This window comes from Geotrypetes seraphini, chromosome 7 (assembly GCF_902459505.1).
Source record: "Geotrypetes seraphini chromosome 7, aGeoSer1.1, whole genome shotgun sequence".
NCBI lineage: Eukaryota > Metazoa > Chordata > Amphibia > Gymnophiona > Dermophiidae > Geotrypetes > Geotrypetes seraphini.
The window spans coordinates 137,078,831-137,103,077 of NC_047090.1; the positions used below are offsets into that span (position 1 = coordinate 137,078,831).

General features: G+C 42.1%; 1 protein-coding gene across 7 annotated transcripts in view; it reads right to left on the reverse strand.

The window, feature by feature from the left end:
- Nucleotides 1–24,247, reverse strand: part of FERMT2 (fermitin family member 2) — a 240,951-nt gene that overhangs the window by 2,557 nt on the left and 214,147 nt on the right. For 4 of the 7 annotated variants that reach the window (XM_033951884.1, XM_033951887.1, XM_033951889.1 and 1 more), the window contains 3 exons: nt 23,621–23,641; nt 19,813–19,937; nt 15,315–15,456 (listed from right to left, as the gene is read on the reverse strand). In XM_033951884.1, the coding sequence (XP_033807775.1) occupies nt 15,315–15,456; nt 19,813–19,937; nt 23,621–23,641 (288 nt within the window). Of the gene's footprint in view, nt 1–15,314; nt 15,457–19,810; nt 19,938–20,684; nt 20,809–23,620; nt 23,642–24,247 lie in introns of those variants that run through there. The other 3 variants (XM_033951886.1, XM_033951888.1, XR_004540114.1) reach the window with 2 other exon arrangements.

Here is a 24,247-nt window from a genome sequence, read left to right on the forward strand (position 1 = left end):
CTATAAATGTTTTGGTGGGGTTAAGTTTACAGAGCCTTGATAAAAATGGGCACATATATGCACCTGTGTTTTCACACCCCTGTCCTAAAATTATCCCCATTGCAAATGGATTTGGTGGGGGGTGGGTGGGTGGGGGAGGGACAGTTACTAGATTTACATCTAGCAAAACCCTAGCCACTTTGAAATCGACTAATGCAGCTGGATGGAGCTATTTAAGGCAGTGGTTCTCAACCCAGTCCTTGAGACATACTCAACTAATTTCTCATGGTATCCACACTGAATATTTATGAGTTTTATCTGCATAGTGCAGGTAGTGCATACAAGTTATCTCATGCATATTCCCTATGGATATCCTAAAAGCCTAACTGGCTGGGTGTGTTCTGAGGACTGGGTTGAAAACTCCTACTACTACTAGTACTACTAATCTGATTGAAGGTATTTAATGTTCCCTGGTGTAGAAAAAAAATGTGACATGCATTTAGGTTTCCCTTATGCAACTAACAAGCTAGTCACTCTCATATGACAGGCCCTGATTCATCATTTTCCTTCCTATTTCTCTGATGGTTAGCATATTGATATCATCTTCATGTTAAGGATTAAGTCCATTTATGTTTGTAAAGACAGCAGCAGTCAGAATTGCTATTTTAGAAACAAATGTGTATTTTCCCAGCACTGTCAGAGACCAGTATCCCTTACCAGTGGGGGATTAAAGGGGCATCCTCCATGAATCCCTCCAATAGAGTTCTGCTCGATAGGAGCAGTTTGGAGAAACTGGGCCTCTTCTCCCATGAAAAGAGGAGACTGAGAGGGGACATGATCGAAACATTCAAGATACTAAACGGAATAGACTTAGTAGATAAAGACAGGTTGTTCACCCTCTCCAAGGTAGGGAGAATGAGAGGGCACTCTCTAAACGTAAGGAAGTTCTTCTTCACCCAGAGAGTGGTAGAAAACTGGAACGCTCTCTCGGAGGCTGTTATAGGGGAAAACACCCTACAGGGATTCAAGACATAGTTGGACAAGTTCCTGCTGAACTGGAATGTATGCAGATGAGGCTGGATTCATTTAGAGCACTGGTTTTTGACCAGGGGGCCGCCGTGTGAGCGGACTGCTGGGCACTATGGACCACTGGTCTGACCCAGCAGCGGCAATTCTTATGTTCTTATAAACATGCTTGGTGGCATACTTGGTGCACCCTTGTCTGCGCACAAGCCTGCCCCTCCCCCTCCTTGCACATACTTTCAAGACATTCATATGTTTATTCACTTCCCAAACATGAAGAGTCCTGCTAAAATGACCACCTTAGGAAATTTTTACCCCTCCTGCTTTTTTTATTGGTAGTTATATAGGTCTCCTACATATGGCTAATCATTTACAATCTCACAAGGTTTTATTTTGTTTTGCAATTTGAAGTGTGGAAGCAAGCAAGGGTCAATGGCAAATAGAGGAGGGGAAATGAGTGTCTACACTAACCTTGAAGGTCCTTCATGGTTGAAACAGGCTATGTGATGCAGCAGCAAGTATTAAACAAAAATAAAATAGCAGCGATATCTGTCATCCAATGCAAAGAATTTAAATTTATGTTTTGGTTGTCTGCGTACTACAGCATATACGTACATAATTATGTCAGTCTCACCAAGAAAGCTAATTAAACCAATGTCATCACTATTCAAAATAGTGCTGTGAAACTTCCTGGGCAGCTGTCCTGTACAGAACAAAAAGAAGTGTCTTTGCCGGCAGGGCTTTAAACTAGAAGTGATGGGACAGAGTGATCAAAGCTCCCAGGTGAGTCTAAGCCCACTGAATACCTCTATACGGATGGGAAAAGGGGGCAATGTCTGGAAAGCAGTATATACTAATGCTTGAAGTATGGGAAATAAGATTCTGGATCTAGAAGCTATGATGGAAGAAGAGGAGTTGGATATAGTGGCGATCACGGAGATGTGGTTCACAGAGAACCATGACTGGGATGTAGTTATACCGGGCTATTATCTGTTCAGGAAAGATAGGGGAAGAAGGAAAGGAGGGGAAGTAGCATTATATGTTAAAGATCATATTAAAGCCACACAAATTGCAGGATCTGCAGGGCAAGGAAGAGGCACTGTGGATCAATTTGGAAAGAACATAAGAACATAAGAATTGTCGCTGCTGGGTCAGACCAGTGGTCCATCGTGCCCAGCAGTCCACTCACGTGGCGGCCCTCTGGTCAAAGACCAGTGCCCTGAGACTAGCCCTACCTGCGTACGTTCTGATTCAGCAGGAACTTGTCTAACTTTGTCTTGAATCCCTGGAGTATGTTTTCCCTTACGATAGATTCCAGTTTTCTACCACTCTCTGGGTGAAGAAGAACTTCCTTACATATGTACAGAATCTATCCCCTTTCAATTTTAGAGGGTGCTCTCTCGTTCTCCCTACCTTGGAGAGGGTGAACAACCTACCCTTATCTACTAAGTCTATTCCCTTCAGTACCTTGAATGTTTCAATCATGTCCCCTCTCAATCTCCTCTGCTCAAGAGAGAAAAGGCCAAGAGGGAATGGTGAATATATTTACACTAGTGTTTAAGCCCGTTACATTAATGGGTGCTAGAATAGATGTGTAGAATTTCTTTCTTTCTGTCTCTCTTCCTGCCCCATCTTTCTTTCTTTGTTTCTCTCTCTCCCTGCCCCCTTCTTTCTTTGTTTCTTTCCCTGCCCCGTCTTTTTTTCTGTCTCTCTCCCTGCCCCCTGTCTGTCTGTAAGTCTTTCTTTCTTTCTTCAGTGGCAGCACTGTAAACAGGCTGTTCGTAGTAAGCCCCGACAGGGCCTTTCCTTTACCGCATCCGAAGTGATGCGGCAGAGGAAAGGCCCTGCCAGGGCTTGCCACGAACAGCTTGTTTACAGCGCTGCCACTGCTGCTTTGGATTAAGGAATGGGAGTTTGGGAGGTCAGGACTGCTGCCACTGCCCTGAGACGCTTCCCTGCTCGGCGGTTCCTCCCTGCTCGGCAGTTCCACTGTGCTGAGACACTTCCCTGCTCAGCGGTTCCTGCTGCCACAGCGTTGAGATGCTTCCCTTGCTTGGCGGTTCCTCCCTGCTCAACGGTTCTATTCTACTGCGCATGCGGAGGCATGCGCTGAAAACTGCCACCTGCACAAGTGCCGCTACTACCATGCTCTGCCTACTCTGCCACAGAGCTACGGATCATGGAGGCAGAGATCACGGAGGTAGGAGTGTGCATGCTCACTTAGGGTTTTATTATTATTGATTGGGCATGCTCACTTAGGGTTTTATTATTATTGATTGGTGTGATATACAGGCCTCCTTCACAGATGGAAGAAGTAGATAGAGATTTAATAGCAGACATTCAGAATATATCTAAAAAAGGGGAAGTCTTGCTAATAGGTGATTTTAACATGCCGGATGTTGATTGGGGGGTTATTGCAGGGTTTTCTAGAAGTAGGGAGATTCTGGATTCCCTACAAGGAGAACTGTTCCAGCAGTTGGCAATGGAACTCATGCGGGATGGAGTCATACTGGACTTACTGCTTACAAACGGAGAAAGTGTTTCTGATGTTACAGTGGGTGATCATCTGGCATCCAGTGATCACTGCATGGTACGGTTTAATATTAAGATTGGTATAGAGAGGACTCATTCAAAAGCAAAGGTTCTAGACTTAAAAAAAAAACTAACTTTGTTCGGATGGGGGTTTACATCAAGGAATTGTTGCCTGGGTGAGAACGTCTGGAAGGACTGGAAATGAGGTGGGCAAAACTGAAAGAAGCTATTGTAAGGGCAACAAACTTTTTTGTGAGGCAAGTAAGTAAAAAAAGAGAAAAAGAAGGCCACTTTGGTTCTTAAAAGTAGTAGCTGAGAAGGTAAGGAATAAGAGGTTAGCTTTCATAAACTACAAAAGATTGCAGAAAGAGGAAGACAGCCAAAAATATCTGGAAAGGTTAGCTTTCATAAACTACAAAAATATTGCAGAAAGAGGAAGACAGCCAAAAATATCTGGAAAGGTTAAGAGAGGCTAGTCGTGTAGTCAGGAAAGCAAAGATGCAAATGGAAGAAAAAAAAACAGCTGACATGGTAAAATGGGGAGACAAGACTTTTTTTAGATATATTTGTGATAGGAAGAAGTGCAAAAGTGGCATTGTGAGAGTCAAAAGTGAAGGGGAAGAATATGTAGAAGCTGATAAAAAAAAGGCCGAATTGCTTAACAAATATTTCTGTTCTGTGTTCATGGCTGAAGCGCCGGGAGCGAGACCGCAGAAGACAAATGTGAATAGGGATGGAGAAGTAATAGACCCTGATTGATTTTCAGAGGGTTGAGTTCGTGAGGAGCTAGCTAAAATAAAGGTAGAGAAAGCAATGTGGCCGGATGGTGTATATCTGAGGGTGCTGAAGGAACTTGGGGAAGTTCTGGTAGCTCTGCTGACTGACCTTTTCAATGAGTCTCTAGAGTCGGGAACGGTACCGTAGGACTGGAGAAGGGCGGATGTGGTCCCTCTGCACAAAAGTGGAAGTAAGGAAGAAATAGGGAATTACAGGCCAGTAAGTCTGACTTCTGTGATTAGCAAATTTATGGAAATGCTTTTAAAACAGAAGTTTCTGTAATCCTGTGGATTACAGGACTGGAGGCAACATGGATTCATTAGGTCTTTTTTTAAAATTTTATTTCTTTATAATTTAAAAAAAAAAAACAAAAACAAAACAACTTACAAGAAAACAAACTTCTTGTTACAGAAATACAGGAAAATATTCTAAATCTGCATCTCACAAGGTACAAGGTATAACTGAAAATCCTTCCTTAGACTCCAAGTAAAAGGGGGTGTTGGCTCAAAAGTAAGAGAAGTACATTATTAATACAACTTAAGAAATCAAAAGGTAAGGCAATAACGCCAGTTTACTATCTACCTAAACACTGCGTCCAACTTCAAGCTATCTTTTTCATCTCCAAAAAGGTCTTCAATTGATCAAGAAGAAAAAAGACATATTTAACTTGTGCATACTTTATAACACACTTACAAGGGTAAGCTAATAGGAATGTGGCCCCTAAAGAAATTACATCTTGTCTCAAGGACAAGAACTGCTTCCTCCTTTCCTGAGTCATCTTAGTAACATCTAAGTATGCCCATATTCTTTTACCATAAAATAAAGTTTTTGAAAACTTAAAGTATTGTTTCATAAATGAGTCCAAATCCTGTTGGAAAACAAAAGACATCAATAATGTTGTTCTTATAGCTGACTCCATAATAGATTCCTCAAGAATTGCAGAAATATTTTTAAAGTCAATCTCATTAGAGTGAACATTTTTTCCTGCTTCCATATTCCCCTAGATTTTTGTTGTGGGTAGTGGAAGGTAGTAAATTTTATTTAATGGAGGTATAAATTCTGCGGAGTAATTCAAGACTTCCATCAAGTACTTTTTAAACATATCATATGGAGGAATTCCAGAAGATTTAGGAAAATTCAATACGCTTACATTTAGTCGACGATTAAAATTCTCAATATTTTCTATTTTACGGTGAAGCAGAGTGCTATCTTTTATTGCCAATGCTCTATGAGCCTGAAGAGATTGCACCTCATCTTGTATTTTCGTAATAGAATTTTTAATTTCCAAATTTTACTGTTCAAAAACTTTAGATATGTTATCCATTTTTGCAGCCAAAGTCTTTACCTCTTCATTCGTCTTCACTGTTGCTAATTCCAATTTTTGGAGCATCTTTAAGATAGACTTCAAAGTATCCTCACCAGCGGGAGAAAACTCCCCCAAGCTGACTCGCATCGGCAGAAGCTCATCTGCCAAGGAATCTACCTCTGTAAAAGCATCCGGAGCAACTTCAGCACCGTTGCCTTCTACTTCCAGAGCAGCAGCGTCGGTTGGACAGGGAGGAGGGACACCAGTTGTGGGCGAAAGCGAGATCTCATGCCCCATTGAGGTCGAGCCTTCTCTGTTCTGTCTCGTAGCGGGGCTTAAATTGCCCAAATGTAAGCAAACTGTTGGCAGGTAATGCTCCATCATTCGCTGCACTGGGGTAAGTGAGGGCATGGAGGAGGTGAGTGCCCTCACACTTCCCTTCCTTTTGGTATCCGGCATTCTTAGTAGCAAGCAGAAAAAAGCAGCGTTGGGAGATATCTTAACGCCGCCAAAGAAGCGCCGCCATCTTAGCCACACACCCCTATCACCTCACTAGAGGTAGGTCTTGTCAGCCAAATCTGATCAATTTCTTTGACTGGGTGACCAGAGAATTGGATAGACAATGTGCGCTAGATGTGATGTATTTAGATTTTAGCAAAACCTTTTACAGTGTTCCATACAGATGTCTAATAAATAAACTAAGTGCCCTTGGGATGGGTTCCAAAGTGACAGGCTGGGTCAGGAACTGGTTGAGTGGAAGAGTGATATCGCTCTGAGGAAATGAATGTTACCAGTGGTGTGCCTCAAAGTTCTGTTCTTGGGCCTGTTCTTTTTAACATTTTTATAAACGATATTGCTGAAGGGTTGTTAGGTAAAATTTACCTCTTTGCGGATGATACCAAAATCTGCAATAGAGTAGACACACCGGATGGTGTGAACACGAAAGGGTGGTAGATGCATGGAACAGTCTCCCGGAAGAGGTGGTGGAAACAGAGACTGTCTGAATTCAAGAGGGTTTGGGATAAGCACATAGGATCTCTCAGAGAGAAAAAGAGATAATGGTTACTGTGGATGGGCAGACTAGATGGGCCCTTTGGCCTTTATCTGCTGTTATGTTTCTGTTTCTAAAAAGTGATAAGATGTGGAGGATTCAATTCAAGATCCTGGTGTTAGTGCTCAGGGCCATATAGCATGCACTACCTAAAGCAGTGTTTATTTTAATTGCACCATATTTGCCTTCTCGTTCATTGCAGTCTGAGTTTCAGCATTTGTTGGAAGAGTCTCTGTTATGGTCTACTGCTAATGCCACAATTCATTCTAGGGGTTTTAGTGTAGGAGTTGTGGAATGCACTTCCTGAGAATATCCAGCAGATTTCCTTGTTTTTATCTTTCTGGAAGTCTTTGAAGGCTTACTTTTTTCAGGAATCTTTTGGTTATCTAGGAAGGGTGGAAATATTGGTTGTTGTATTCAGAATTATATTGATGATGTTTTCTTTGCAGATTGTTACTATAATGGTTTTATTTCTGGTTCTTTGTCTACTATTGTATTTGTGATATGCGGGATATAAATGTTTTAAATAAATAAAATATAAAATAGGAGTCTGCCACAGCGAAGGCCAGTATTAATTGCACATTAAAACTTAAGTACCTTCAATTTCACCCTAAATGATTCAATAGACTAGTGCAGGGGCAACGTGATCATGGAATCTTAGGCCCAACAAAATGCAGAGTTTCTGAAAAATCCCCCTAACTTCTTAGTTGATATAAATTAAACACTGGGCTGCGATGGAGGAAAATCAAACACCACTACGGTACTTTATAGAATGGGATTTACATTTATATGTGAGTAGCTTTTCTGAGGAATATGATTTGTAATAAGAATGGAATGGATTTGAATGATTCTTCTGAGTGTATTTTCAGGTCTTTCCTATCAAAATAGTGTGAGTTCTTTATATTAGATTTTATTTTATGTTTGGTTTTAGTTTGCATATGTATTGTAAATTGCTTTGGTCTATTCAAATTAAGCAGCATTTTAAATTTTAATAAACAAAATCTGGACTTTTACAAACTAACTGGAGTCCTTTTACCTTAAAACACTCATCTAATTAATGGAAACATCCACAGCCCCATTCTAACTCCCACATTAAAACAGAAATCCAATAGTGAGATAGAGCTGCCCAGTATTTTATATTAACTACCACACATTGGGGTCCTTTTACTAAGGTGTACGTGCTAAATCAGCTAGGATCTGTAATCTAGGTGATATTGTATCCTTCTCTTTCAAAAAAGGGTGTGTGCCTAAAGCTGCCATTATATTTTATGATTACTTATTAGGAATGCACACAGATGTGTGGCTGAGAGGGCTGCTTAGTAACTTGCCTGTCTGGTGCAAGTGGCAGAGAAAATTTGTTGTTAATCATTTGTTCAGTTGCTTTAGCTGCTGAATATTTTAATAATTTAATTGTATTGGCTATGTTGTGTTGTACCACCAATAATAAAAAAAAAATGTTATATCTAAAAATGGCTCCAGAGAGGATCTAGAAATTAGACCAGTGAGTCCCACATTGGATGCCAGGCAAAATGTTAGCTGAAAAAATATGGGCATTTGAGTAGACAGGGCTTAATGGGGAAGAGTCGTGGATTTAGGGAAGTTTTACCTTATCAATCTGCTAGATTCTGTAAGATGTTAACATGTGGATAAGGGTGAGTTGGTTGGTTGTATCTGGATTTGATACCATGTCCCTTTGAAGAGATCATGGGATAGAAGGCAATACCAGTTAAGGACTGGACACTGCACAAAAGATAGGAAAGGTTGGGACTAAATGGTCAGTTTTCTCATTGGAGAAATAAATAGTGGAGTGCTCCATGGATCCGATTGGGACCGACACTTTACCAAACTTTGAATAAATTTTGTTATCTGCAAACTTAATCATCTCACTTGTTTCCATTTCTAGATCATTTCTAAGTTTGTTAAATTACAAGCAGATTGTAAGGAGTTAGAGGACCTAGTGATAGTGAGAGAATAGGTATTAAGTAGCAAATGAAATAAGGACAGGTATAGTGATGTCTATAAGGAAAAGAAAAATCCAAAGTACAGTATATAATGTCGGGCTCTATATTAGGAGTCACTATACAAATATTGGAATCCTCAACTCAAGTGTGTGGTGATCATCCAAAACACAAATCAAATGCAAAGTGTTATTAGGAAAGTTAATGCCTCTGATGATTCACTGCGCAACTACACCTCAAGTAGTCTGCGGTTCTGGTTTCTCTAGAAAAGGTAACACTAAAAGTGCAAACAATGGAAAAAGTCCTCTACGTTTTTCAACCAACAAAATATAGGACTTATAAACACAACTGTCTCCAATATGTGTGTAATATACTGCGCAAAAAAGCTACAGACGCCTGCGCTGATTACTCACAGTGATTTAAATCAGCTTTGGCAGGTAAATGGTATCTTTCATTCAGCACTTTTGGCCAGGGGGTAATACACAAAAAAAAAATAAAAAAAGTTACATTAACGTGATGAGTCTTGGCACTTTGAAGCCAGCAGGGTTAAACATGTCAGTGGACTGGTGTTTTTTTTCTAGTTTAGAAAGATGAATGAAATAAATTTAAAAAAACAACACATCAATGCGTATGCGTTCAAATGAAGATGACATCACAAACATTTAGTTTAAGAGCACATTTGCGGCTTTTTTTGCTTATGAACAGAAGCAAAGCTGTTCAGTGAGTAATCTCTTATTGTTTGTTAGTTGTCTCTTATATGTTATGTAGTAACAATAGTTTTAATAAATTGCTTTAATCTTGTAGCTGGAACGTAGACCCCCGAAGAAGCCAATACATTGGCGAAACGGGTCCCGTTGGGCCATGAACAAAGCTATAAGTATATATAACAGAAGAACCGGCTGACAGGCTTTAAGATTAAGTGCTGATCTCTGTCTATACCAATATTGATGCTATTAAGCTCTATGTATAGATGAACTGACGGCAGAAAAGGGCCATGGCCCATCTAGTCTGCCCACACTAATGACCCACCCCCTAACTTCCTCCGTGAAGAGATCCCATGTGCCAATCCCATTTTTTCTTAAAATCTGGCACGCTGCTGGCCTCAATTACCTGTAGTGGAAGACTATTCCAGCGATCAACCACCCTTTCGGTGAAGAAATATTTTCTGGTGTCACCATGAAATTTCCCACCCTTGAGCTTCAACGGATGCCCTCTTGTTACCATGGGACCTTTAAGAAAAAAAGATATCTTCTTCCACCTCGATACGGCCCATGACATATTTGAACGTCTCGATCATGTCCCCCCTCTCTCTGCGTTCCTCGAGTGAGTATAGCTGCAACTTATCCAGCCATTCCTCATACGGAAGATCCTTGAGTCCTGAGATCATCCGGGTGGCCATTCGCTGAACCAACTCTCAGCACATCTTTGTGGTAATGTGGCCTCCAGAATTGTACATTTACTTGCCATAGCTGATTTAAATCACTATGAGTAATCAGCACAGGTTTCTGAGAGCTTTTTTGCGCAGTATATTACACACATACTGGAGACAATTGTGTTTATAAGTCCTATATTTTGTTCTCTAGAAAAGGTACAGAAAAGGAGATAGCATAGCTCCCCTCCCCTATGAAAGAAGGCTAAAGAGGTTAGAGCTCTACAGCTTGAAGAAGAGACAGTTGGGAGGAGACATAATAGGTGTCTACAAAATCATAAGTGTAAAGCACTTTTCAGATTAGTTAATTCCCTTCTAGACACCGATTCATACAAACGGTCCAGCTCAGAACTCCCGCCCCCCGCAACAATCCTAGCTGACCACTTTGCCAACAAAATCCAAATCTTAAAATCATCTCTTACAACTCCCAACACTGAGACAATATTCAACCTTCCAGCAATAGACACAACAGGTTCAAGGGCCGACATGAACTGAAGCTCCTTCGAAAGCCCAGACTGGAGCCTTTTTCTCAAACTCTTCTCAAAATACGCCAACTCCAACTGCCTGTTAGACAACTGCCCACCTGCCATCATTAAATCCGCCCCCCCCCCCCAATTCAAAGCCGAACTCTTCAATTGGGTCACACTATGCCTGTCCACTGGTCTCTTCCCGACTGAACTCGGACACATTCTCGTATCCCCCCGCCTCAAAAACAACAAAGAACCCATCTCCTCCGCCGCTAACTATAGACCTATCGCTAACATACCACTCTTCCAGAAACTCATGGAAGGCCTCATTAACCATGACCTCACGAACTACCTAGAAAAGTTCAACATCCTTCATGATTCTCAATCCGGCTTCCGCTCAAACCACAGCACAGAAACGGTCATAGCTGCTCTAACCAATTACCTCCTCCACCTATTCTCACTGGGTAAAAGCGCCCTAGTACTCCAATTCAACCTAAGCAGCGCTTTCGATCTGGTCGACCACGACATCATGCTCCGCTGCCTCGATTCCATCGGCATCTCCGGCCAAGTACTTAACTGGTTCTCAAGCTTCCTAACTAACCGCACTTATCAGGTCCACAGCAACGGAACCTTCTCCCATCAATGGCATAACCCCTGTGGAGTCCCACAAGGCTCCCCATTATCCCCCTCCCTTTTCAACATTTACTTGGCCCCTCTAGCACGGATACTAGCTGACCTAAACCTTAAATCATTCATATACGCCGACGACATCACCATTATCATCCCCCTAACTTCATTCACTCCACAGACGGAACAACTCACCTCCTCTATCCTCACCAAGCTAGAACAATGGACCTCACAATTTAAATTAAAATTAAACACAGAAAAAAACAAAATCTTCCTGGCAAGCCCTACCCATAAAATAACAAACACTTCCCTGAAACTGAACGGCCTAGAATACCCCATCAACCCCACCATAAAAATACTCGGAGTCATCCTAGATAGAAGCTTGACCTTCGAAGCCCACACCAGTGCCTAGGTCAAAAAATGCTTCTGTTCCCTCTGGAAACTTCGCACCATCAAACACCACTTCGACCACCTCTCCTTCCGTTTACTGGTCCAATCACTAATCCTAAGCATACTGGACTACTGTAATATCTTATACCTGGGAGCCTATAAAAACACCATCAAATGTCTTAGAATAGTACAAAATGCCGCTGTCCGTCTCATTTTCGGCCTCAAAAAATATGACCACGTCAGCCCCTATTACACCAAACTCCACTGGCTGCCGGTGGAGTCAAGAATCATCTTTAAATTCGCCTGCCTCTGCTTCAAAACCTTAGCAGGCTCTTCACCAATTTACCTATCTGAGCACCTTGAAATTGCAGGCCCCTCTCGTACTCGAAATACCTGTTTTCTTTTCCCTCCCCGAAGGGCTGCCTCTACAAAAAATTTCTCGACCGATCCCTAGCATTCCAAGCGGGCAAATGGAACAAATGCCTCTCCACTCTTATCTCCAATTCCCCCCCTATCAAACCTTCAGGAAGTTAACTAAAACCTACCTTTTTGACAAATTCCTCTGAATGTTCCGCTCTCCTCCCTCCTCCCCCTCTGACCTCGACTCTCCCCCAGACCCTTTACCGCCGTATGTAATACTTCTATTTGTAACACTGCTGTATGTAACTCATAGCAAACATAACTACTCCGAATATATTACCTACCTGCAAAAATTAACTTCTCCGTAAATGTATTGTCTAAAATGTAAATTTAACTTGATTGAAAAATGCATTGTCTAAAATGTTAATGTAACATTAACGAAATTGTATCTTCGCTGTAATTGTACAGTCTCTTCTTCTGTTAACCACATAGAACTTCCATGGTAATGCGGTATACAAGAATAAAGTTATTATTATTATTATTATTTAAATAGGAAATGGCCGTTTATCTGTTCAAAAAGTACCAAGACTAAGGGACATACCATGAAACCAATATTTTTCCACTAAATAAACTAGTAAGCTGTAGAACTTGCTGCTCAAAGATGTTGACAAGATAGTTAGCAGAGCCAAATTTAAAAAGGATTTAAGTTATAATCTTTTGCTCCAGAAGCGCTCTCATTGTCATGTAATCTCATGATGAGAGCATCAAGGAATGGATTTACTTCTTTGCATTTTGCTGGGTACTTGTAATCTGGACTGACCACAGAGAGGATCTGTCTTGAAGGACTATTGGTTTAACTAGGGCAGTGTCTCAAACTTTCTCGAGCCGGGACACACTAAAAGTAGTGGCCATGACTCAAGGCACCCAGAAGTGCGTGGGTGTTGCCGTCATGATATCACGTGCATGCGTGACATCATTACATCAAATGCTCATGCGCAGAGGCCCTCCAGATGGGCCCTGAGACACCAGTAGGGGGTGCCAGCAGGGAAGAGGGCCGGAGAGGAGAGGTGCTGGCGCCGGATGATTGCCTACAGCAGTGTTGCTCAACTACTTCCAGCTAAGTACCTCCTAAGTCTAGGACTGAGAAACCTCAACCACAGACCTCCCAAGCTCCGCCCTAGGCCCACCCAAACTCTGCCCCAGATCCCACCCCCTTTACTAATTGTAATGCAATTTTTTCGATTCATTTTTCATATACACACTATAGACACAGCAGATAAATTCTCAAAACTGACATTTCAATCACTATATTGAAAATCTTTTCCCCTACCTTTGTTGTCTGGTGACTATTTTTCTGTGCTTTTAACTATGTTTCTAGTGCCTTCTTATCCACTGACTGTTTTTCTCTCCTTCACTTTCTGCCTTGCATCCATCTTTGGCATTAACTTAACATTCAATTTTTCTGCTTTCTTCTCAAAATCTACTTTTCCATGTCTTACCTTCCCTTCCTAATCCTTCTCTCCCCTTCCCTCCCCTTTTCCATGGTCTGGCATCTCTCTCCTTCCTTTCCCCCCTTCCCAGTCTGGCGTCTCTCCCCTCTCCTTCCCATAATCTACAAGACTCCCCTCCTTCCCTTCCATTCCCTGGTCTGGTATCTCTCCTCCCCCCCCAATGTAACATTTCTCTCTCCCTTCCTCCTTTCTGGCCCCCTCCCAGTCCAACATTTATCCCTCCTTTCCACCAGTCCAACATTTTTCTCTCTTCCTCCTGCATGCTGCTTCTTCTCCTGTTCTCCTTCCCTCCCCCAACCAACTTCTCTTCATGAGTCCAACTTTTCTCTCTCTGTCCCATCCCCCTTCCCTTGAGTATGACATTTCTCCTTCCCTCCTTTCCGTCCTTCCCATTCATCTCGCCCTCTCCATGAGTTCAACACTTTCTGCCTCTTGCATGTTTTCTCTCTCTCTTTGCCTCTTCCCTCGAGTGACATCCCTCCTTCCCACCCCCCAACCCAACATGCTCTCTCCTTATGCACCATTTCTCCCTCTCCAACACCCCATGTCCATTTCTCCCTCTCTCATCACTCACTCCTCCTGCAACAATTTTCTTTCCTTTCCTTCCCTCCCCCAACCCCCAGTCCAGCATATGCATGTCTCTTTGGACCCCCCTTCCCTCTCTCCCTCAGTGTACTTCTACACCAGGGGGCCCCTGAAGGCCTGCATGTTTCCCCTTCTCTCTAGCATCCTCTGGCTTCCCCCCTGGCCTTCTGGTCTCACCTTCAAAGCTAATTATGACAGCCTGCAGAGTATCGCCAGTGCTGTAGCGATCCTAGAAGGCTGCCGTCAGCCTCCGCACCAGTGATCCTCTGCAGGCTGCCGTAATTAGCTTTGAAGGTGAGACCGGGAGGCCAGGGGGAAAGCTGGAGGATGCTAGAGAGAAGGGGGAAACGTGCAGGCCTTCGGTGAATTGGGCAGCACTGGCGCCATACCGCATAGACAAGTCAGCTGGCAGGCATCTCTCTTCCTCCTCAATGTGCCGCGGCACATTTGGAATCTCAGGAGGCACACTAGTGTGCCACGACACACAGTTTGCGATACACTGAACTAGGGTTACCCTATTTAGCAATGTAAAAACCTGGACACTTGGCCCTGCCCTGTTCAGCCTCCAGCCCTGCCCCTCAAAAGCCTTGTCTTTTCTTCCCCGACCTACAGGCCGCACCTGGAGGGCCTCTGAGCATGTGCGGATATATGCAATGTAATCTGCACATGCTTGGCATGATGCGGCCAGAGCTCCGGACTTTCCAAAATCCGGACAAACTGCCAGGTTTTGGAAAGTCCGTCTGGGTTTTCATGGACATCTAGCAACCACAGGTTTTAACTCTCTGTGCTTTGAAAAATTCACTACAAATTTATTATATCATTGTGATCTGCTGGTGAGTGGGTGTTATTACAATAAATCAAAGATGAAATCTTCTGAAATGCATAATTTTCTTAATATAGATACTTCTCCTAAAAAAAACATTTTAACAATATATCATCAATTAGTTAGAAAGGCAAGACAGTTATCTAGTTTCAAGTTTCATTTAAAATCTGATATATCGCCCATAGGGATTTGTATTTCTGCATTTCTTTATTGACCTAAGCAGGTTACAATTTAATTTAAAAAATTGAAAAGAATGCCATAATTAATAGTAGAGGGGAAAATACAGTTAAAAGCATAAGAGACTAGAATTCAAGGATAGAATAACAAAAAGCAAAACATAAACAAGAACATAAGTACATAAACATACATACACACATTATACATAGAGACACACATAGTCATATCTCCATCCAGTACAAGTCAATCTGTCCCCAAGCAATGTACTGATCAGGGAAGCTATATCGGTGTATCCTACAGATAAGAAGGCCTTGATTACCATTTTGATTTCCCAGTTTACATTCCACTGCTTCATGTTGCTGAAACGCCATGTTTTGATTGCATCCCCAGTGCCTGCATCCATTCTTATTAGTCTGTTATAAGCAATACCAATCAATTCTTCTTTCTTGCCACCTTGGAACCTAGGAAAATTGAATTTATTAAAATAACAAAACCAAACAGCAGCACAACTTTACGAAATAAAAACAAAAACTGAACCACAGAACACTTTCTACTATATTTGTTAAGCAAGCTCTAGTTTAAGAAAAATAATTATTAGGATGACAATCAACGCAAAAGTGAATTAATACTCTCAGTATATGATATTTTGCTTCATTATATGATCAACACTTCTCTACCCCTACTTCCTTTTTTTCCTTTCCAAAGGATAAACCCCAATTTAACACATTTATGCTCGTCTGTACCATAGTTTAGAACTCTCTGCTAGTTTGAAGAACAGCTGGTCCTGCTATTTAACACTGTAAACTTCTACAGCATTTGTAACATACTACAATACACACACTTCACTCAAATCAAGAATATTTATTGGAAATACCATCGTTCAAAGACATTAAAAACAAAAGTGTCAGGAAAAGAATGTTCTCAGTGGCTCCAATGTGGTAGAACTCCCTACCAAAAGGATTAAAACTAGCAAAAGACATTGAAAAGTTAAAAAAGGAATGAAGACCTTACTTTTCTCAAAATACTTTAATATTGGACTAATTTGGGGGTGGGGTGGGGGTAATATGGTAAATATAGACTCTAATAGGGCACTGGTCTTTGACGTAAGGGCCGTCGCATGAGCAGACTGCTGGGCACGATGGACCACTGGTCTGACCCAGCAGCGGCAATTCTTATGTTCATACATGATAGTCAGAGGAGGGGCGGGACCGCAGCGGAGGAAGCAGCTCCAAAGCAGCGCAGGGATCGCTGACATCGCAATCCCGCTACGGGCTGCTTCATAGGTGGTGCAGGGAGGCCAGGGGGGCGAGCGGTCCTTCGGGGTGGGCGGGCAGGCAGGCAGGCCTTCAAGGGGGAGGGGGGTGACAGACAGGCAGACAGGCCTTTAAGGGGGAGGGGACAAGCAGGCCTTCAAAGGGGAGACAGGCAGGCCTTCAAAGGGGGGACAGACCTTCAAGGGGAGGGGGACAGGCAGGCAGGCTTTCAAAGGAGGGATAGGCCATCGGGGGGTGCAGGCCTTCAGCCATCGGGGGGTGCAGGCCTTTAAGGGGGGGATAGGCCTTCAAGAGGTTCAGGCAGGCAGGCAGGCCTTCAAGGAGATGGGACAGGCAGGCAGACCTTCAAGGGGGTGGGACAGACAGGCAGGCAGGCCTTCAAGGGGGAGTGCAGGCCTTCAGGGGTGGGATGCAGACCTTTAAGGGGGGGGGGACAGGTCTTCAGGGAGGGGGGCCTTGGTGTAGAAATACACGGAGGGAATGGGGGGGGGTTCAAAGAGACGCACATATGCCGGACTTTGGGTGGGAAGAAATAATGGGTCTGAAAATAGATAAGAGGGAGAGAGATGATGGACCATGGTTTTTAGAGAGGGAAGGAACAGAAAGGGAGAGAAGTTGGACACAAGGGATGGTGTGGAGGGGGGATAGAGATACTGGATAGGAGGGTAGTTGGGAAAAGAAAGGGAGAGATGGTGGACCCTGGGGTGGTGGGGAAGGAGGGAGAGATGCTGGATGAAAGGGTGGTTAAGAAAAGATGGATCTGTGGAGGGAGACGAAAAAAGGATAGATGCCAGACCTCCTGGGGAGGGAAGGGAAACGGGGAGGACAGAGATGGCAGATGGATGGTTAGCATGCAGAAAGAAGGAAGAAGGAGACCCTGGCAAGCAAGTTATCAGAAGACAACCAGAGCCTTGGACCAACAAGATTTGAAAAATAACCAGACATCAAAAGGTAGAAAAACTAATTTTATTTTCTGTTTTGTGATTACAATATGTCAGATTTGAAATGTGTATCCTGCCAGAGCTGGTGTTAGACTGCAAACGTGAGCTAGGATTTAACAGAGAGGAAGAGTCCTTTTTGTTTCTTTATTTTATTTACACCACAGCGCCAATGTGGTTAGGAGAAGCTTAGACTTTAGGACCTGGGATTGGAGAGAGATGGCATCCTCAGTACTTTATAATGCAAGTGAAACGAGGATTTGGTTAGACTTTTGAAGGGTCTGCAGAAGAAAAATATTGTATAGGCCGGGGACATGAGACAGCAGGAAACGGGAACTTTTCTTCCTTCTATTTTTGTGAATGGCAAGGCTGAGGATGTCAGAGAGTTCAGTTAAAATATGTGTTTTATAAGAAAATATAATAATGTGTTTTATAAAGTTTATAAGCATTGCTGGCCTACCCGGTGAGGTGTTCCTAATGGTGGTGGTGGTGGCGGCAGCAGCATGTCAATGTGTTGAGAGGAAGAGGTGATCTGGGAAATTCTGCTGAGCAAACTCCGGGCCCACTCCCCAGTTAGTCCACTCCACTCAACTGGTTCACACACTGAGTGGGTCTTTGGGTGTTGTGCCTTGGTAGTTGTTTTGGGATCTCTTCCAGTGGTTTGTCAGTATCTCCTTGTGGTCCAAGGAAGGAAACTTTGTTAACCTTAGCATTGACCTTCAGAATATGTTTCTAACAGCGCTGCTTGTGTGGCATTAGGCTATGTAGTGATTGAAAGAAAAAAAACAGACCTTTGCCCATTTTTGCACTATATGGTGGGTGTATGAGGAGATTCACATTTCCTGCACAGCTAAGTCCTTGTGAAGTTATCTTGTTCTTTCTGTATTTGACATCTAGCAAGGTCTCTGTTTGGAAGGAAAGATCTAAGCTTAAAAATGAAGTGGCCAGAAATTATGGTAAAAGCAGATAGCATTGCTGATTTTAAGAAAGGTTTGGACAAATTCCTGGAGGAAAAGTCCATAGTCTATTATTAAGACATGGGGGAAGTGTCTGCTTGCCCTGGATCGGTGGCATGGAATGTTGCTACTCTTTGGGTTTTGACCAGTTACTAGTGATCTGGATTGGTTACCATGAGAATGGGCTACTGGGCATGATGGACCATTGGTCTGACCCAGTTAGGCTATTCTTATGCCTCATCTGTAGGGACCTTTGTTATGTTCTCATCTGTAGGGACCTTTGTATTCACTTCTTATTTTAATGTATTTTTTTTCTGGGAACTTATCCGTGTTTTTTAGAATGAGAACAAAAATGGAAGAGAATTAATGTGTATGGAATGGGGTGGGGGGGTTTACTAATTTCTTCAACTAAATAATTAAAACCACTTCAACCATACATAGGAGAACTCGCGCACCATTCACACACCCTCCAACCAAAATCGTCAAAAGAAAAAAAACTGTTCGACGACCCCCCAACTCTACAACCTGTTGACCTCGACCACAAACTACAAAACCTTCAAAAAAGAAATAAAAACCCTTCTATTCAAAAAACACATAAAACCGAACTAACACAATCAGAACTGTCCCAAGCATCACCTGCAACTACTCCATATGTACTTCTGATGTCATGACAATTCAGAGATAATTTATGTTATGTTTGGATTAATGGTTACATATAGGAGGTTCAATAAAATAAAATTTTCAGTGCCTGTTTCTATTATGACCATTTATTTTTCATGGTTATTACAAAAAATATTTTTTTACATGGGGGGTGTCAAAAAATGATGGGCCCCGGGTGCCACATACCCTAGGTACGCCACTGCATAGTCATTAGTTAGTGTTATAAAAGTTTTAAATACACAAAAAAACAGTAACAAAGCACCTCAGAATGTCACTGGATAAATGGGGCTCAACCCATAAGAAAAAAAGTTCAGCCCAAAAAGGGCTGAAATATACTGATATAAAAAAACCAAATAAAAAATACTTGAAATATACTTTTTCCTTTTAAAGAAAACAGATGCCATACAAAGATGACATCAGCATTACATGGCACTCAAATTAAACTTGTCTCCGCTGCCATCTACTAATTATTATAGTGCCGTCAAATAGTTCACATGAAATATTGTAATGCCCTTATATAGAACATTTATTACTGTTAAAAAAAGAGAAAAATATACAATACACTTCCTTCATGTTTACTGCATATACCAACTAAAACATGCTTCTATGATGGAATCAATTTATTGTAAGATCTTTCCCATCTTAAAAGGTTACATGCACACTTAAGGTCAAAGCCTGTTAAGTAGATTTTTTAAAAATATAAGTTTATACCAGAAACAGAATGCCTTTACAGACAGCCATAAGATGTGTGAAATTTGTAATAAAAAGTATTTATTTGTAAGGTATATTATATTCAGTGAATAACAAATCCTCTATGAGGACTAGAGTTCTTGACAATAAAAACATTTAACCAGAAAGCAACTTCACCCATAACAGGTTTCAGAACTAAGCTCTTCGACTGCTTTGTTACTCCCATCCCCCTCATTTTCATTTTACAAATTTAAGTTTATGCTTTCAATATCCTCTGAACGCTTTACAGAAGCACTGACCTTGCAATGAAATGAGTGATGCCAAATTCTGGTAGCGATTGCCAGGCCTGAATGAATCTCATCTTGGCTTCAATCAAACTCATCTGAGCGACATTCTGATGTGCTTCCAAGATCCTGGCTGTGATCTGATTTAAGATACAAATAGCTTTAGGTAAAAAGAAAGCCAATAACAGTGGCCTTTGTGTGCAAAATAATGCTCTGCTCTGGGTTCACAGCAGGATAATCAGAAATCATGAACAATGCAAGGCTGACATGTTTTGCAATTGCTGAATCGAAGTCTTAATTCCCAGAACATCAAGAATAAATAACTACTGATCTTATGGCTGTTTTTGGATCATCAAAGAACTTATCAAAGAACATCCATTATCTAGAATAACAGAAGTTCCCTCCCCCACCCCAAATAATGGAATATGTGAATATAAGACAGATCTGCATGCCTGTTGCCTCTATTAGCGATAAACTTCTCTTGAATATTTATTAGGGATATCCAACTGACTGGTTGTCCCTCAATTTTGAGAACCACTGCTCTAAAGCAGGGGATTACCATAATAAATATGCATGGAGAAATTTGCATATACTGCCTCCCTTATCTTGTGAATATTCAATGCAATATCTCCTGTCTGGATGGGGGATCTCTAAGATCAAGTTTGTAAACTCCTGCTTTGGAGGATACAGTATGGCTGCTACCACTGTCTTAAAAGAGCTGTTAAAGTAAATGAAATACCACAGCCCATTTCAAAAACACACACACTGGTGGAAGAAATTTTCAGAGACACTGCTTTGGTACTAGATGTGCTGAGCTTGTTGCCCAGTAGTTTTATTGCTGTTTAAAACTTTGCAACTCCCTTTTAACCTCATTTGTTGTTGCATACCTGAGAGGCTCTTGCTTCTCCTGTTCTGTTCTGGGAAGAATTCTGAATAGTTACTACTATGGACCCTGGAATTTTCCCTATTGAATTCATCTGAGCACATTCATATTCAAAGTTCATCCTGCAACTGCATAACAAATACTAACAATTGTAACCTCATTGTGAATTTCATATTTAAAATTAAAGAAAATTTGAAATCTTCAAGTAAAAACTCCCTCACCAAATAAACCACCAATTTCTGGTCTCTCTTTGCCAAGGTTAAATAAGTAAGATGACAGACTGGAAACCTGTACAACAAGGGGTTCCAGGGCCCCATCAGCCAAGACCACTGGGGATGTGAAACTATCTGGATCCTAACCAAACTGGGAGGATTTATGAACATCCTAGAGTCATTCCTTTTGAACCCCATAATTTTTAAACTATACCTAGTAAGAGATAAATTATTGCATTCAAGTAGACCACAACTTTTAGACATAGATGAACATATCTAGATACTACTGTAGGCTCAATTATGGAATGCTGTTTTTTAAGAGGTTAAATACCTGATCATCATAATTTAACACCCCCCACACACACACATTTTTACAAACCGTAGTGCGGTTTTTAGTATGGGAGAGTATGGCGCAGTGGTTAAAGCTACAGCCTCAGCACCCTGGGGTTGTGGGTTCAAACCCACGCTGCTCCTTGTGACCCTGGGTAAGTCACTTAATCCCTCCATTGCCCCAGGTACATTAGCTAGATTGTGAGCCCGCTGGGACAGACGGGGAAAATGCTTGAGTACCTGAATAAATTCATGTAAACTGTTCTGAGCTCTCCTGGGAGAACGGTATAGAAAATTCAATAAATAAATAAATAAATAAATAGTGCTGGCTACGGCGGTAACAGCTCCGACGCTCAAAGGAATTCTATGAGCGTCGGAGCTGTTACCGCTGCAGCCAGCGCTAAAAATCGCACAATCGTTTTGTAAAAAGGGGAGGGGGTTAAGTAGGTGTTAAAGGCTTTTCATTTTACTCTGGCTGTTTGCAGGGTTGATATGAGTAATGTTATCTTTTTATATATAATATGTATTTTAATGAATTTGTATATGTTTGTATGCTTTCTTATTTCCTATGTTTTATTTTACTACGGCCTAGAACAGAGGTGCCCACACTTTTTTGGCTTGCAAGCTACTTTTAAAATGACCAAGTCAAAATGATCTACCAACAATCAAATTTTAAAAAAAACAAAGCACATTGTATGCAGAGAAAATGTTAATCATTTGTATTTGGGGATTTTTTCAGAGGTCAAGGCAGATGACTTTAAAATATGCAATGTCACCTCAGTAACAACTATACAAAAATAGACAAATATACCCCCTCCCCTTTTACTAAACCGTGATAGCGGTTTTTAGCACAGGGAGCTGCGCTGAATGCCCCTCGCAGCTTCCGACGCTAAAAATCACTATCATGGTTTAGTAAAAGGATGCCATTGTGCAAAATATAGACAGCAGATATAAATTCTCAAAATGGACACATTTTGATCACTAAATTGAAAATAAAATCATTTTTCCTACCTTTTTGTCTGATGATTTCATGAGTCTCTAGTTGCACTTCCTTCTGTAAATCCAATATTTCTTGCTTTCTGTCTGCCCCTCCCCTTTTCTTTCTGTCTTTCTTTCTCTCTCCCCATGCCCCCCTCTTTATTTTTGTCTTTCTTTCACTCTCCCCTCCCTGCCTGTCTTTCTTTCTCTTCCTCTGTCCACCCCCAAGCCATTGCGCCGATTTCTCCACTTCCCCAATTCTTTCTCTCACCCCCCCAAAGGCCTGCCTGTCCCATCCCCTCAAAGGCCTGCACCCCACCCCGAAGGCCTGCGTGTTCTTCCCTGACCTCCAGCACATCCCTTTGCCTAATTCCAGCAGGGAGCAGCCTGCAGAGAGGATTGTTGGTACTTTAGCAATCCTTGCAGGTTGCCATAGGCCTCAGGAGCTGTCTTCCCTCTGCCGCGATCCTACCTCTGACATCAGAGGAGGGGGCGGGACTGCGGCAGAGGGAAGACAGCTCCTGAGGCCTATGGCAACCTGCAAGGATCGCTAAAGTACCAACGATCCTCTCTGCAGGCTGCTCCCTGCTGGAATTAGGCAAAGGGATGTGCGGGAGGCCAGGGGGAAAGCCAGACACCACAGCACTTCCCGACTGACCCTCCCCCCTCCCCCTCTAAAGCAGAAGTGGCAGCGGCTGGCCAGCAAGAGGCAGCGCTTCTGATCCTGCTTTAGGGGGCTAGGGTCAGTCACCGAATCGAATCGATTCACCCGAAATGAATCAGTGAATCGATTTGAATCGGGCAGCACTATTCCCAACCTCGGCTCTTAGCACAACAGGCGGCTTGAACAGGCAACAAATGGCCCAGAGCTGGAAGCGCTTCTCCTGGTTTCCCAAACACCTGCGCACTGCTTCTGTTTCGTGTAGTACACACAAAGCTCCATCCCCTGTCGACCTTCTAACCCCACCCTACCAGCACTCTGATTGGCCGGTGTTCTCCAAGAGGCAGATTAATTGGATGCCAGTCACGAGGGGAAAAAATAAAGGGAATTATGACTTGCCGGCATTCTCCACAAGGCGGATTAATTGCACGCCGGTCAGGAAGGGAAAAAAGAGAAGGGGAACCGCATGGCTCCACGATCGACTCCCATTGCCTGAGCGATCGACGTATTGGGCACCCCTGGCCTAGAACTATTAGTTATGGGTGGGATAAAAAGGTCTTTCTTTTATTAAACATTATAAGTCTTACCAATGACAAAATGTTTTTTTCCAGGGGATCTAAAACTTGTTATAAAGGGCAGATGCTTCCTGGCAAAGTGTAGGTAATTATGTACTCTCTTCACATTCTATCCCCATTCCAATGGCTTGAATGCTTTTTTACTTGTAGGTGTGTGCCTTAAATCCTTTCACTGTTAACTTACCAAATCTCTTACATAGCTTGGCTGTAGATGAAAATGAAGGAAAAGAAAAGCAGAAAAGGAAAAAAGAAAGAAAAAAAAACAAAAAACAAGCAGTGAGAAATATGGCAAAGTAAAAGGCGGGAGCCAATTTTCAGCAACTACAAGTCCAGCCACAAGTCATGCAAATTTCCTTAGAAAGAGGGAGATGCAAAGTGAAAACAGGCATGTAAATGAAGCCAGCCATATCAGTCTTTCTACAGCTATTAAAACAATCTGGATTGAAAATGATCATAAATAGCATCTGTTGTGTAGATTCAAGATTTTCAATCAGGCCTTCTTCCAAGTAGAATCAAAGTAATGTCTTTCTTTTAACCACTAGATGGCACCCCTCTTCCCTCACCAATCACACCACTTCTAAAAAAGGTAGAAAAGTACAAGTTACTCTTTCCAAAGCGCTTTGGGCATAAACATGCAAGTGGTCACTGATGGAAATGCCAATTTTTGTCCTCCTCCATACAGCTGTTCAGCCCTAAATCTTACCTGAATGTAAGATTTAAATACTCATGCATACCATTATATCAGAGATCAAAACAGGAATTATAGACACTGTTCACATTCCTTTTCGCAGCGCCTCAAAGTAAATTCTAA